Genomic DNA, 15,916 nt, shown 5'->3' with positions numbered 1-15,916 from the left:
CAGGACAAAATTAATTTTGTTGAAAAAAATAAAGAAAATGCAAATTAAACGAGTATATTAATGGCTTAAAGTAAAAAATAAATTAAAGGCTTTATACTTTTGAATTTTTTTTAAAGTCTTCTAGTTGTTAAGATGCAAAATTATTAATATATTTCTTTAAAAATTATTTTTGAGATGTTGTTCTTTCTTTTTATATCAAAAGATTTCCTTCATGATGTGTTAAATAAAAATGTACCTAAAAAAACTCATTTATTTATTTGTGTACTTCATAAATATAGATCTCTACCTATTACGCATTAAAAGAAAAAGACCATAATAAAAGAAATACTTCAAAATTATTTGCAAGATGTCATGATCTTTTGGAGCCCGTTTGTTCATGAGAAGTTTTCATTTTTTACGAAATAATTTTCATTTTATTTCAATTTCAGTGTTTTGATTATAAAATTTTATGCCATATTTGAAAAAGTGTTTCAAATATGTATATCAATTCCATCTTCATAAATTTCAAATAAAATGTTCTCTTCTCTCCTTTTAAATAAATAAATATATATAACTAAACACAATTTTATTTTTAATTCCAACTTCATAAATCTCAAACAAAATAAAAAATATTTAAAATCTATGTTGAAACATCCACTTAAAAAATAAAAACAAAAACAAATCTAACACATTGGCTGGGGCATGATGTCTCCCATTGGCTGGGGCTAAACAAATATAGTGGCGTAAAGAAAATTTTTAATGAAGGGTTAAAAAATTACACAATAATTTATTTTTTTGATTTTCTATTTAATGTTTGAAGTTTGTATTGAAACCCCATAAATTCAAATCGCGCACCGTAGAACTCATACGGGATCGCCTTCCAATCCAACAACTTTAGTTGCTTCACCATTAAACCTGCCCTGCCCATTGGACCTACTAAGGAGTAGGAAAGTAGCTTGATTTGCATTTAAGATACTTCTTTTATCTTGTTGTAACCATAATATACATTATTTCTACAATATATCTTCTTCTTTTTTTTGGATTTGTTGTTCCTTTGAATACTAGAGTTTGAGTTGATTTTAGACTTAATAATTCCATTGCCCATTTGAGGATGTTTATGTTGCAAGTTGCAACTACCTACTTGTGAAATGTTTGGTGAAAAAATAATTAATACAGTTGAGAATTAAAATAAAAATGATGAATAAATAAATAAATTTTCTTTAAATCGAGGCGTGAATATTTTGCTTCTTTTAAGGAGATTCAAGCTTATTATTGAGTAAACTTATTCCCTCCAAAATATAATAGCTCGAAAAATATTGTAGGACTCAAATAACTCTGAATCAGTTATTGAATCCAAAACTTCACCAATAAGAACTTTCCTTGACAAAATAACTTTCTCTTTTGTAGCGAATAAGTCGAAGATTCAGGGATCGTTTAGTATGTCAAATAAGATGGAATATCCCAAAATTAAGCCAAAGATAAAAAATTTATACTGTGTTTGATTAACTGTATAATTCTTTTTCCTCTTTTCTTGATTCTCTTTTTCATTGCTCCAATCTCATTTTTTTCATACACTCTTCAATTATTCTCCACACTTCTCATACATTAACACAAAGAAGAAACACCATTATTTATAGGCGTACAAATTCTTTCATAAATTAAATAATAAGATAGTGGGATATTAATATTATGGAACATGAATAAGTGGTTGCTAAATTTAAGCTTTAATGAGTTTCACTTTTAATTCATAATAAGTTGGCTACATGGCATGTGCTAAGGGTATACTCTAGCTAACTAGCCCTTAATTTTATCACAAGAATGTAACAAATCACCAACCTCTTGATTACTACATTAAAGAGTTGCCAATTATTAGTGTGTAAAATTATGCAACAAAATAAACAGAAATTTATTGAAAGCCAAATTTGGTATGGAAATAAATAAAATCATTATCTTAAAATTTATGTAATTGATTTCGTGTGTCATATTTCCATTTATTGCCCCAGCATGAAACAGTTGGCAGGCTAAACTCCCAACTGATCTGTACTCTTGAGCAACATAGACATCATAATTCATATTTGTTTGTATATATCAACTCACATTCTATAGACAAAAACACATAAACTCATTAACATACAATGTCTCACCCAATTTTCCAATCTAATGAGAACAGCCCTTATGGAAACTTGACAAGAGAAGAGTTTTACAAGCAACATAATATCATGAACAAACAAAGTTTCATGTCAAACAAACAAAACATGAAGATATTCACACAATCTTGGCAGCCTGAATCAAGTAATCAGTTAAGAGGCCTTGTAGGCATGATTCATGGTTATACGTCAGAAAGCAGCTGGCTTTTTGAGCTAAATGCAGTAGCCATGGTGAAAGCTGGGTTTTTCGTTTGCTCTCTTGACCTACAAGGTCATGGTTACTCAGAAGGCTCACCTGGTTACATACCATGTATTCAACCTTTAGTCCAAGACTGCATACAGTACTTTGACTCTGCTCGTGCTGATCACCCGAAGCTCCCTGCTTTCCTGTATGGTGAGTCATTAGGTGGTGCAATTTCTACACTCATATGTCTAAGGCAAAAGACTGTATGGAATGGTCTGATGTTAAGTGGACCGATGTTTGGAGTGTCAAAGAAATACAGACCTGTTTGGCCACTGGAGAAGCTACTACCATTGGCTGCCTTCATAGCACCATCATGGAGGATTGTGATCACCAAACCACCTGCATCTATATCATACAAGGAAGGCTGGAAGAGAAAGATTATCTCAAAAAGTCCAAATCGCCTGGTTTCCGAGAAGCCACCAGCTGCCACTGCACTAGAGCTTCTGAAAGTCTGTGAGTATATACAGGGGAACTCTCATGAACTACAAGTCCCTTTGCTGATTCTTCAAGGTGGGGAAGATAAGGTATGTGATCCTGAAGCTGCTAAACTTGTGTATAAATCGGCAGGAAGTAAGGATAAGACTATGAAGATTTACCCGGGAATGTGGCATCAACTGATAGGTGAACCAAATGAAAGTGTGGAACTTGTTTTCAATACTATGTTATCATGGCTTGAGGTGAGAGCAGACTTGGCAAAAATTTAATAGTTATGATCTTAAGTTATTCAGATGTTTACACACATCGTCAGAACTTCTCTTCTCATTAACACATAACCTATGAACAATAATTTGTAAAAGCTACTGGCAATTACTGATATCGCCAATTACTGATATAGCCAGAGCAATTTCCGTTCTACTAAAGTAGTGTTCTATATGCTTAAATGATTGAACCTACTAGGCATGATAATATCAAAAGTAATTACTAATCAGATATATGGTTCTCAATACAGAATCCTTTTTTTTAAGAGTTGAGCACATGGTTCAGTTATTTCATTTGACTTCCTGCAACAACGATGAGCTTCTGTGTTGATTAGCAATGCCTAATAAGCAAGAAATAACAAAAAATGGGAAATAGGTGCACTACAATATTCAACTTCACGATTATTCAGTTTCAATGAATCGGGATGTTATTCAACTTGATGTTACATAGAGAACAAAGAAGAATCTGTATGGGTATATATGAGTAATAAAACAAAAAATAGTATCTTGTAGGACACAACTTAATGGGAAAATAACAGATACATTAAATAACCTGAGGTACAGAATTAAATGCCTAATATGCTGTGAGGAACAGCTGCATATTTTCCCAGCACCATCTGATAAAACTCCCAGTATTTGTTTCATTCTAATGTATTCTCTTACCATGCAATTAGCCGTTCAAGCAAACGCAAGAGAAGAATAGGGCGGAGTCATAGTCTGCTGGGTGGTAACTGCCTATAAGACATAAGTTCTGCTCTCACTTGATCTCTTCTTAATTTCCCAGTTGTTGTCACTGGAAATTGATTTTTCCATACCACAAACTTCTTGGGTATTTTGAACCTGCAAAATATTACATGTCAATATGTCGTCATTCATCAATATGAATCAGAGCACGCCAAGCATCAAGAGGGGTGACATTGGAGATGGAATATGAGAAAAACTTGCAGCAATCCAATTCTCTTGAACAACAAAGGAAAAAAGAAAATACCCTGTTAAATCTTTCGCTCTACAGAAGTTCTGGAGGACAGTGCTGGACAAACAATGTTCGTTCTTGTTAACCGGATGATTAGAGATTGAATCAGTCAACTGCCAATTGTCTTTCAGCCTAATACAGGCAACAACCATTTCGGTCAAGCGAGAGTCGGGAAGCCCAATAACAACATTAGCAGAAATCCCTGGATGTTGCAATAAGACAGCTTCCACCTGTGTCGCAAACAAACACACTGAATTATTTACGGGCTATTACATTCCCATAGAAACAATGCAAAAAGAAATCATGGTGTTCCATTACAAGAAAATAAGAAACACATGTCTATCATTTGCTCATCAACTAAAGAGATTCCACGTTGGTGGTTCTCTTTTGTGTTGATAGCTAAATCGAACGAAGAGAACGAAAACATTGAAATCTGGAAGCATACCTCTTCAGGATAAACATTTTCGCCCCCACTCTTTATTCGGCCCTTCAAGCGTCCAATGAGCCAGATATTTCCACAATCATCTATATGCCCTATATCACCAGTGTCAAGCCAACATTCATCAGTTGGAGAAGAATTATTGCTTGGCATTTGACCCCAGTATCCAAGCATTACATGGGGACCTCGTGTCAAAATCCTCCCTATTCCAGATGAATCATCCCCAGAAATCCTTATTTCAATATGTGGAGCAGGCTTTCCAACACAGATACCATCTGGTTTATGTGCCAAATTGGAGCTGTTGGCATAAGAATGCTGGATACAACTCTCTCTCGCCGGGTCATAAAGAGTCATGAAAGTCAGAGAAGAACATGCCTCGGTCATTCCTGCAATACATTTAAAGAACACTTATCAAGAGAGTACAATTGAGGCAAAATGGTTTGTTTAGGGAGGGATAGATATTCGTGAAGCTAACTTCACAGAGTACACCAAGAAGATTGGGATTTGTGCCACTATAAATTTGTAATGCTAACACAATGTCAAGTAGATGATATATGTCATACATCAGGAACACCACTTTATAACTTGCAATCTTCTGTTATCAACAGAATATCTTGCTCAGAAAAAAATAAGTATGGAGAAAATGGGAAAGTATGTCAAAGCAGTCACAAGAACAACATACCGTAAGCTGAAAGAAGTTTAGCCCTCGGGAATATCTCAATCGCATTTTGGATAACATCAGATGAAAGACCCCCAGCTCCATTAAGAATCTTCTTCACAGATTTGTACCTTACAAATATGTGATTTGTCCTATGACAAGTGAAAGTAGAATCAAATACTTGCACTTATCATGAGAAGAACCTAGAAAATAATCAATTGCCACTAAAAACTGGCCCCGAAAGAGAATTTCTTATAATCTTGAACAGGACATCACAAAAAGTATTCCTTGTAAAACCTAAAGGAGATAATGCTACAAACTGATATTGGTAGTAAACTTTGAAGGACAAAGCTTGATAATCCAGTCATATGTATGCCCATACAGTTATTATTCACTTCAACTTTGTTCAAAAGATAAATCCTATTGAAATTCGTCTTTGCATCATGTAGAACAGTTGAGTGCTTTACCTATAAAAAGAGATTAGATCAGCCATCATAGCTGGAACTGTAATGAAAGAAGTAACATTATGCTGGTCTATGGATTCAACAGCCAATTTAGCTTCAAACTTTGGTAGTAAAATATGACAACCTCCTGCCATTAGCACGGCCACGGCTGATGATATACCACCAATGTGGCACAGTGGTGCAGTATGTAAATAGACCTGCAAGAAAAATAACATGAATTAAATTGGCATGTGTTTCAAACATTTGGATACTATATCTAGGTTGCAACATCCATATTGTCACATTAGACAAGCATACATCATCCTCACCGTAACCAACAATTGCAATTTTTGCAAGGGATTGCACCACCAAAGCTGAGTGGCTTATGGTAACTCCCTTTGGCCTCCCTGTGGTCCCTATTGTCATTACGAAACAGAAAAAAAAAATCTTAATACAAGTCAGAGGACTTTGCTACTTGTAACAGAACAGGAGACACACGACTAGATTGAGGGTTTCAGAATTGAAGATAAGCATTACTTTACACATGCAGTTCAATGACTCAACCTACACAACATATTTCTCAGCGGAGCAAATAGTTAGTATGACATACAAAATGACCATCTTCTTGTTCAAGAATTTAGCTAGCAGCCAAATAACTTTACTGAGGCTAAGAAACAAGATTTTTTCTAATCTGATCCGATAAAATTGCGGGAGAGAAATTACATTCCTTAGTTAAAAGAGATGTTTCCGGTACACATTTCTCTTAGAACTTCATTTTGTCAGTTCCCCTCGGTGTGAGAGGATTTGAAGATCACTTTCTGAATCATGGAAAAGAAAAGAAAGAACAAGAAATACGCATGTGGAAAGGTAGTGAGTATATGCCTGAGGTAAAGCATATTATAGCTGCTTCCTGAGGTGCCCACAGGTAGTCTTCTGTTAAATGCCTTTTGCAACTTCTTTTCAGCTGTTCAGTAGTTAATCCTGGAAGGTGTGTAAGAATGATTAAGTAACGAACAGAAGAAAAATCACCTATATCCATAAATCATACAGGTCATGAATGCTTGAACACGTACCAATATTAGTGCTATGAACTTCACAAGGAGTATCCATTAGGACTTGCCACCTTAGAGAAGGCACAGAATTAGCACAGGACTCGAACTTCCAGAAATTACCGGTTGCATCGTGGACCAATATTGTTGGCTTTGCTACCTGAAGAGCTTCTCTTGCTTCTTCCAGGCTCTGCATGCTGAAAATAGTTACTAGGAGAACATACTGGTATCAAGAACAATTTCTTCAATCTATCATACAGAAATCGACGCTTTTCTGTGATGGGAATACTTATCCATTTTACCGATTTTCAGTTTCCTCATAGAAGTTAAGTTTATATATATTTAAATTGTTTACAACCAAGAGCTAAGTTGTATGGACTTTTCACATAGAGTAAATACTAACCATGTTCTACAATGTCAGAAGCAAATGGAAGATTGGAGATGAAGAGTTTGTGTATTTACCCAACGGTAATTGAAAGGTGCAGTAATTCCTCCTACATATGCAACTGCCAGTAACCACTCCAAATACAGATCACTGCAACAAAAATTAGATGATGAACAAGAATTGTAACAATTCAAGGATGGTTGCGTGTCGAAAGTGACACAGTCAAATTTGAGCACATCCATGAAAACAATACCTTATAACTAATTCCAAGTTTAAATTCATTTTTTAGGCCTCTTCCATTTAATTAAACTTCTCAAGGTTCCTTATTTCAGAAGAAATCAAATAGCACAAAATAAGAACAAAAAAATTTAAGCAAATTGAAAAATAAAAAGGTAAAACAACAATTCATCACAAACAAAAATAACAAGTACTAAGGATCATTCAGAATGTGACAATAACATTGAATTTGAAGCTTCCATACATGTTATTATCTTCTCCAACAAAATACCGCCCGAAAGGTCAAATTTTATTTCAGAAATAGTGAATATATTACAAGAAGTACTTAATATGTAAATTTAACCATCAAAATCAACTTAGAACTTTTAATAAGAAATATTGTTCAAACTTCAAAAGGAGGGAAAGGATATAAATGGAATTATTTGTAATGTGAAGCATCAAAATGTGCAGCCTTTTTACCTTTTTATTTTCATTTATTCTTTTCACATTATCTCTAACACCTTGTTTGGATGGTTGTTACCCATTTTATTGTTAGTTTAAATAAAATGTTTGTTTGGACTATTACTTAAATTTAATTATATCGTATCATTAAATCATCCTGGTAACAGTGGAAAGTCCCCATTTTGTGTAACGATTGATTTGGTGTGATCGCGTCATTAACTTAATTCTCTCTTTCTCATTTTGTCTTTGCTTATCTATTTTATCCTTTACTCTACTTTTTTATCGTAGCTCTGCCTCTTGTCCTACTTCTTTTTTTTTTTTAGGTTTATCCTTCAAATTTTTGATGTATGACATTATGTACGATGGAGAACGAGGAAGACGTGGGGTCGTGTAATATCTATCCTAAATATTGTATTCATTAAAACATTGTATGATACAATAAAACATGATATTATACAATACATTATGAAACAAAACGTAACAACCATCCGAGTGTAAGAGGCCATGTGGTACTGGGAAGGCTAAAAGGTACAACCACCTAATACAATGAAAGTTGTACATTTGCAGCTGGTATTAAAATGGCAGCAGATTAGTAATTAATTAAGAACCTGTTAAGAGCGGAAATGGCAACGACATCACCGGGCTTAAGGCCCAGCTGAATAAGCCCATGGGCCAGGCCCAAAACTCCCTCAACAAATTCCATACCCGTCTTCCTCCTCTCTCCCATTATCATCACCGTTGAGCTCCGGCGAGCCGTCGATAGCCGGCTCAAGCACTGGCAAACGTGAGCCTTGGAGTAATTAGCCATTTTCTCTGGAGGATGACTTCGGAATTTACTAATCTTCTTCACCTCTCCTCAATTCTGTTAAGAGTATAGAGTTTGTTATAGCATAGCCAATACCGTAGGGATAAGTCTACAAAGAATATCTTTTTTCTTTAATTCAACAGATTATAGTTTTGAAGAGTTAATTTTGTTAAATATCCAAATAAACTTTAGAAGATAATATTAAGAAATTTTAAACTATTTTTGTTTCTTCTTTTTCTTTAAGTGAACAATTTAAATAATGGATAAGAGGACGGAAAAGAATCAAAGATAGTGGATACAATACAATGTATTAGTAATGCTTTCATCAATTATAAAAAAATAGTTCGTATGTATTGTTTGATTTGATATATTAAAAATAATATGTACTGCATAATTTTTTTTAAAAAAATATTTACTTACAAAGGCACCCTTCAGAAATATGGTGAAAAAATTTTAAAAAAAATTGAGGGGCAATTGGATCTTTAACTATGATAATGCATGTATTAAATCTCATTGTATTACTAATACCTAAAAAATTATGATATTAATACTACACACCGTAATGCACAATAAAACTTGTATTAGTTATACATAACATGCAAAAGTTTACCAAATAAGATACTACTAATACACCGAATTAATGTATGCATTAAATAATAGAGCACCTACCTATCTTGTTCTCTATTAAAATTAAGAATTTCACATTTTAATAAGGCTTGTCGTAGATATTCTTTAGTCTTAATGTAAAAACCGTGAATGTGACAATAAACCTATTTTGATGAATGAGAGATTTCAAAACTAATTAAATTCAAGAAATAAGTACAACTCCAAAGTTTTATTTATTTATTTATTTGAAAATTTTAAGTAGAGATTTTGTAGTAAGGATTAGACATTAAATTTGAATGATATTTGGGGGACAAAATGCCGAAAGAGCCATAGAGTGGAAAAATATGGAGAAATTGAGTGGATCCTATCCCTTATCTTATATTTGTACTCTAAATTATGGGAAGATTGTGAAATAGAGGAAGTCAAGAAAAAATTTTAAAAATTGATTTATGGGCTCTCTGTTGTGGGCCTTAAGAAGCAAACCATAAGGGACTTGCAATGCATTGCACTGGACAAATTAATTCAATTGAAAATTTTCTAAAAGAGAAAATTTCATAAATCGTAATAGTTTAGAACGTAATTATAAAATGTAGTTATAATTGTGTTTTAGAATGTAGCGATACAATGTATTTGTTGTGTATGTGAAATATACTGTAAATTGCATAAATAGTTATAGTTTAGAACGTAATTACAAAATGTAGTTATAATTGTGTTTTAGAATATAGCGATATAATGTATTTGTTGTGCAAGTGAAATATATTGTAATCGCACGCAAGAAAAATACACTTTATTCGTGTAAATATTAATATAAGAGCAATTTATGCATAATTTACAAGCATTACTTCAAAAACGTCACACATATAACTTACATGCATATAGTATACATTTTATATACATGCAAACATACACTTGTATATTACTGTATTTCATTGTATCGTATTGATATTTTGTGATATACATTTATATCATTGGTAGAATCACCTCAACCATTACCAAAAATCACTCGTATGCCATTGTATTTCGTTATATGGCACTTGTATTTTATTAAATACAGATCACTTGATCGCGTGTTCATTTTCGATACATGACACTTATATTTTATGAGATACAGGTCACTATATTTCGTTTCCATTATTGGTGTTTTTTCTTTTGGTAATTTCTTTGTCGTCTTCGATAATCATCTCTACAGCCCCATAGCATGTGCTCCCCTTTTATTCTGCAAAAACTAAGATAAAAACAATAATGCAGCTGACTTTTTCAACATAAACACTCAAAATCAATCAAAAGAACTTATTGGAAAACAAAAACAACAAAAAACAAAAAAAACACAACGAATCATATGTTATTAAATAATTATAGCATAGAGGTACATATGCACTACACGACATAATATAGGTAGGATATAAAATTGCCATATAGGACGCTACATAAGATGAATATGTTTATTTATTTAATTTTATACAAATTTAAAATACAAACTTGTGTACATTCAAATTTGCAGAGTATAAATATCAGCTGAAGCCACATTTATGTATTATGATCGAACTACACACTCAAACATACAAAATCAAATCTAAATAGTTTAAATTACATAAATTAGAAGAACTTAAGTTAATAATTTAAGAGAGATATATTATCTTTTCACTATTTTCTTAAAAATAAAAAAAAAAAATAAAAAAAACAATCATGTTGGATGAATTAAATTATGATCGTTATATAAGGCCTATACTTGGTCTAGCATATTTTTATCGAAACAAATTTTAAATGAATTGTCATAATTTGTTTATTGATTTGATTCATTTTTACCCGACACGTAAATTTCCCACCACTATGTTAGACCAATGCTAAAAGGTTCATGCACGCATATATAAGATCAATTAATTAAAATGGTTGGATCTTTAAATTATTTTCTTTTTGGTACAATTTGGATCATTGAGATACAAAGAAGAAAACAAAACACATGAGAATACTTTCTCGTGAACTAAAAGAACTTTTTCCATGTTGCCAACACTCAACACTGTGCATATGTATCAAACTAAGAACCACCATTTATGTATATTATTATAACAGAAAACAGTTGTGTTGGCACAAATTTTAATAAGAGAACAAGAACAAATGTCCACACGAAACATGAATTTACGTACTGACCACTCTTTTAGATTTTCCAATTGTGGGGTTGAGGACCCAAACATATAATATATATTTCTAAAATTTTAACATACGACCCTTGAGAACATGTACTCATAATTAGTACTCTTCAAAATCGAATCGATATTGATTCCTAAAAAATCTATTATGTATAGAGAAATGAATTCTACAGGAATTTTTTTTTCCAACTATTCTTTTTACTATTCTTTCACTATTATAAAACACACTAACTTAACAATTAATTAGACAGAAAGATAGTGTACGAAAGAAAGAACAGAAGAGAGAAAAGAGGAATTGTTGTGTATGTATATTCTATGCTTTCTTTGTGTTGTGTTTTCTTTTACATACCAAGAATGACCATATATATATAATAATAGGAGGAGAAGACAAGTTGAGCAACTTGTCAACTTGCTAATTAGTGGATCTAGAAATGGACATCCACTATGCTAATTAATGAATCTAGAAATGGGCATTCACTACTCCTTAACACTCCTCCTTGGATGTCATATTGAGTTATCGATTCTTAACGGTTTGAGTTTTTTCTTAACGAATTAATCAATAATCCGATAAAAAATTATATTTATATCATTTGATATATAAGGTCCTTGACTTAGGGTTTAATTTCGTACTTTTATTTTCGGTTGTCTCAAACTCTCGGTTATTCTACAATGTGTCGATGTTTGCTTTTGAGGAAGATGCAATCTATCAACTCATGTGCATGATTCATTTGGTTTATCACTTTGTTTATAAGTGATTTTTAATGATTCTTTTGAGTGTCAAATGTTTACGGTTAAACCGATAACCGAATCGATAGTATGTTAATGATTCTATAACGGTTTAGCATGTCTACAAATCGATAATCGATAAATTTTAAAACAAAACCAAACCAATTAATACGCACCCCTATTTGTAACATTTAAAATATCTGATCAATAACGTACCCTTAATTAGAAGATTCAAATTAGAATTTTCCGGCAAGAGAGCGTCTCCCATCGAATGAACCTTAATTCTGTGAAACGGATTTTAATTGCTTGGAATTTCTATTGATTATTTAGTATTTATTTTGTAAAATTCTCACAATGTTTTAGATCACAATTAATCAGATATTTAATTTTAAACTTTGCTACGATAATTTCTCAATAAAACCAACTATATTGTATAAATTTGTAAAAATGTGTGTGCGTGATTGAAGCTATTATGTTCTAAAAAGTCCCCAAATTACTAGAGGCACTAATTATAAATTTCAAAAAGTTTTCATGATTTGTAGGACATTTTTTTCCAAAAGATATTTGACTAAATGCAACACAATGATTAAAGGCATTATTAAGGCATACCAAATACCTGGCCCATTATTGATTGGTTTTAGGGCATTTGACTTTTGTGTTAGATAAGCAGTCTCTTTGTCTCTTTTTCTTGTTTTTTTTTTCTTCGTTTCACGAGTGCACATTTGTGAATAAGATGTTGTATGACATTGTTCAGCTAAATATCAAATTAAAAGTATTTTTTTTAATTTGAAAATGAGTGTTGGATCATAAAAATATTTCAAATTCAACTTGAAGTTGTATTTTAATTTGAAAAATAATTTATAACGTGTTTTGTAATTCATTTTTCATTTTTAATGTTGTATTTAAATACATTTAGGCATGAACATTATTTTAAATATTTTTTATAAAAAATATAATAAAATACAGCTTCATCTTCAACTCCAACTTTACAAATTCTAAATAAAGTAAAAAATATTTAGAATCCGTAGCCATACACTACTTAATTATCTAGTTTGATTTGGGTATGTACATTACTTCATCTGTTTTAATTTATTTATCTGATTTTGTATGAAAAATTGAAATTTAAAAGTTGCCAAAAAAAAAACCTACATTTTTTAAAAACCAATTAGAAAGAAAATTAAGATAAATAAATTAAAATTAGGTGAATATTCAAAACTTGCGAGAGTTATACTGTTACTTGCTATAAAAGAAATTCACGGGAATCTTGCTTTTATGCGAATCAATTTAAAGTAATTTGATAACGTAAAGGTTAAGACGATTATTTACCATGGACAAGTAAAGTTTAACGTTGTTTGTTTATCTAGTGCGACTATTTCTGTATTCGAGTTTAGGACCAACAAAATTTAGACAAGTTATGGATGGGCTTGAAAAAAGTAACTTTTATGTATGAAGTGTTTTTAGAATTTTAAAGTGCTGAAAGTTATTTTTATAAATAAGCTGTTTGGATAAAAGTGCGAGAAAAATGATGTGAATTTTAGGGTTAAAAGAATAAAAAGGGTAGTTTGGAAATTTAGTTAAAATATAAAGGATATAAAAGTAATTTTCATGGTCAACTTTAAGTAATTAGATTTTTTTTTTTTTAGTAATTCTAACTTTTCATTTTTGATTGAATTTTAATAATTTTATGACTTAAAATTAATATTAGACAAATACGTCCAAAAATTAAAAAGAGGTTTTAAGTTGATTCTCATCCAAACGACCTCATAGTCAATGATAGAGCTAAAAATTTTGCAAAAAGTCCAAAAAAATTTAATATCTACTATTGTTATATTTAGACGAACCCGTCTGCCCTACCTTGTTTCATCGGTGTCATAGTTGCAGAGTTGTAGTTACCGTTGTTGGTAATGTAAAAAATTCTTTAACAAACCAACAGAAATATATACCTTCCTTCAGTGTTTTGATGTGTTTCTAACCCGACAAGAAATCACGCGCATTCTGTATGGGTTAAATCAATTTGACAAACTGGGCAAACTAACGCATGTGCTACCTCTCTCTCACTGCATTTATATCACACTCAATTCACCACCATACAAACATACTATCTCATCTGCTACTCACCATCTCTTCTTTTTCCATTCAAAAATGAGGGAAAATGTCCAAAATGTTGCTCTCAAATTCATCATAATATTATTGTTGTCCATAATGTCGTCGTTTCAATCCAACGGCAGAGAGATTCGTCCGGCGGAGCACGGGTTTACGGCGAATCAAAACTCATCATCTACCACAACAACTACAAACGACGACGTTCCGAAGATGCTTACGTTCTTCGGCGGCAACAACCGGCAACGGAATACTCAGCCTCCGGTAGCGCTGCCGATTGCGGAGAACGTGACGTGGATCGACGGCGAGAGAGGAGGAATGTCAGTTCACCACAACAATAAAGATCACGTGAGGGATGTTTTGTTGATTTCAAGTTTGGTTTGTGGAGCTACCGGCGTCGTTTTACTCGCCGTTTCGGTGTTTGTTTGTGTCGTTTTGAGATTCCGAAAGGAAAAAGCAGTGCAAAATGGAAAAGAAACGATGCCAACAATAACGTCAGTAGATAACGTTGCTCTCTCCCAGAAAGAAACGTAACTACCGTGCTTCAACGAGAGAAAATTGCTCGGAAAGCAAATATCCTTCATGAATTATCAAGAGAGCAAAAGATGTGAGAGCTCGAAAAAAGGGTAAGAGATAAAACTACAGTGCTTCATTTACCAAAGGAATAGTAAGTGTGGTTCATTTTCAATGTTTGAAGTACCTTTTTAATATTCTTTTTTCTTTTTGTTTTTCTGTATGTATAGCTGGAGTATATATTTACCAATTTTTTCTTTTGTCTTTTGTCTTTTGAGCACCATATAAAAAATATTTACACAATTAATTTAGATAATTACAAGTAAATCTTGTATAATCAACATTAACAATAAGATGATAAAGATGGTAGGCAACCTATCAAACTATATAATGATAGTGCAAAAATCTACCGGAATTGAAAGGCCAAACGCAAATACAAATTTGGAGAATTTAACCAACAAAATAATGCATTTTTCCCAATTTACTACATTTTCTTTAGCTCGTTCTATAAGAATGTCATTTTTTTTTCTATTCAACAATTATTTAATTGTAGTACCCACCCCATTTTATTCCTATTGGATTCCACTTAATATTTTATTATTAAATAAAGTTGACACTTAAAATAACACTTTCAATGGTGAGTAGTATTGCACCAAATTAAAAGACTATCAGTGGTGACGTATTTTTATTTTTATTTTTTGATATTTTTATATTATATATTTTTTGTTTGGGGTGGATTCCGAACAAAATCGATAAAATGGAAAAAAAATTCCCACGCTTAAAGACATGAGAATTGGAAGGCGGGTGGGTAAGTTCTCCTATTTTTTTTCATTTGTCTTGTAATTAATTAATTATACTTATTATATATAACACAAAGTCTTCTGTGTTTTTTCTTATATATAAAAAAACTACCATATGTAATTATTTATACCTTATCTAGAAGCACAAAAGTAATTGTAAAATTTATAATTACATTGAGTTTGCTTTTGTACTAATAGCTTTAATTTCCTAGTAGGTCAACTTGAGAATGAATGGAATTATGAACATTATTTTAGATTCTAATAATTCTCGCCTATATATATAATCTCTATTGATGGTTAACATCAGGATCATATTATAAATAAAAAAATTAATATGTATAAGTTATAACAACTTTCTAGATTGTTTATCTATGACAAAGAAAATGATCTTTAACTTTTTGGAAAATCATAGTGGTTCAGTTGGTTGACTATAAATTTTGAATAACACAATTAATAATAATGGCTTAGTTGGTTGGCTATAAATCTTGAGTAGCACAATTTCCATCGAAATTGACAATATTAATAT

The 15,916-nt window shown here is 31.8% G+C and overlaps 3 protein-coding genes across 4 annotated transcripts; 2 read left to right on the top strand and 1 right to left on the bottom strand.

The window, feature by feature from the left end:
- The first annotated feature begins 1,960 nt into the window (after positions 1 to 1,960).
- Positions 1,961 to 3,436, top strand: LOC129873823 (caffeoylshikimate esterase-like). Its single transcript, XM_055949011.1, has one exon. It carries the CDS (start codon positions 2,115 to 2,117, stop codon positions 3,072 to 3,074), a length of 960 nt encoding a protein of 319 aa, XP_055804986.1. The 5' UTR covers positions 1,961 to 2,114; the 3' UTR covers positions 3,075 to 3,436.
- Positions 3,437 to 3,468: 32 nt separating this feature from the next.
- LOC129873822 (2-succinylbenzoate--CoA ligase, chloroplastic/peroxisomal) lies at positions 3,469 to 8,640 on the bottom strand. 2 transcript variants are annotated; one of them, XM_055949008.1, is made up of 10 exons: positions 8,302 to 8,640; positions 7,093 to 7,165; positions 6,655 to 6,820; positions 6,464 to 6,562; positions 5,900 to 5,997; positions 5,606 to 5,799; positions 5,163 to 5,290; positions 4,487 to 4,866; positions 4,057 to 4,271; positions 3,469 to 3,908 (listed from the first exon to the last, which is right to left on the bottom strand). In XM_055949008.1, the coding sequence occupies exons 1-10, from the start codon at positions 8,499 to 8,501 to the stop codon at positions 3,779 to 3,781; spliced, it is 1,683 nt and encodes a 560-aa protein (XP_055804983.1). In that variant the 5' UTR covers positions 8,502 to 8,640; the 3' UTR covers positions 3,469 to 3,778. The 2 variants fall into 2 exon arrangements, with proteins under 2 accessions (XP_055804983.1, XP_055804984.1); XM_055949009.1 differs by lacking the exon at positions 8,302 to 8,640 and having other exon boundaries at positions 3,470 to 3,908; positions 7,034 to 7,125.
- Positions 8,641 to 13,857: 5,217 nt separating this feature from the next.
- On the top strand, positions 13,858 to 14,850 carry LOC129873363 (uncharacterized). Its single transcript, XM_055948446.1, has one exon. It carries the CDS (start codon positions 14,120 to 14,122, stop codon positions 14,609 to 14,611), a length of 492 nt encoding a protein of 163 aa, XP_055804421.1. The 5' UTR covers positions 13,858 to 14,119; the 3' UTR covers positions 14,612 to 14,850.
- The last annotated feature ends 1,066 nt before the right edge of the window (positions 14,851 to 15,916 follow it).

This window comes from Solanum dulcamara, chromosome 11, assembly GCF_947179165.1.
Source record: "Solanum dulcamara chromosome 11, daSolDulc1.2, whole genome shotgun sequence".
Lineage (NCBI taxonomy): Eukaryota > Viridiplantae > Streptophyta > Magnoliopsida > Solanales > Solanaceae > Solanum > Solanum dulcamara.
This window is presented reverse-complemented; position numbering and strand designations above follow the sequence as displayed.

What these genes read in the sequence shown, in the direction of transcription:
- LOC129873363 (XM_055948446.1), top strand. Translation starts at nt 14,120, where the DNA reads ATGAGGGAAAATGTCCAAAATGTTGCTCTCAAATTCATCATAATATTA.
- LOC129873822 (XM_055949008.1), bottom strand. Translation starts at nt 8,501, where the DNA reads ATGGCTAATTACTCCAAGGCTCACGTTTGCCAGTGCTTGAGCCGGCTA. An exon ending in GCCATTTCCGCTCTTAACAG is followed by an intron (nt 7,166 to 8,301) that starts GTTCTTAATTAA and finishes TTTTTGTTGCAG; the next exon opens with TGATCTGTATTTGGAGTGGT. An exon ending in GATCTAATCTCTTTTTATAG is followed by an intron (nt 5,291 to 5,605) that starts GTAAAGCACTCA and finishes CACTTGTCATAG; the next exon opens with GACAAATCACATATTTGTAA.
- LOC129873823 (XM_055949011.1), top strand. Translation starts at nt 2,115, where the DNA reads ATGTCTCACCCAATTTTCCAATCTAATGAGAACAGCCCTTATGGAAAC.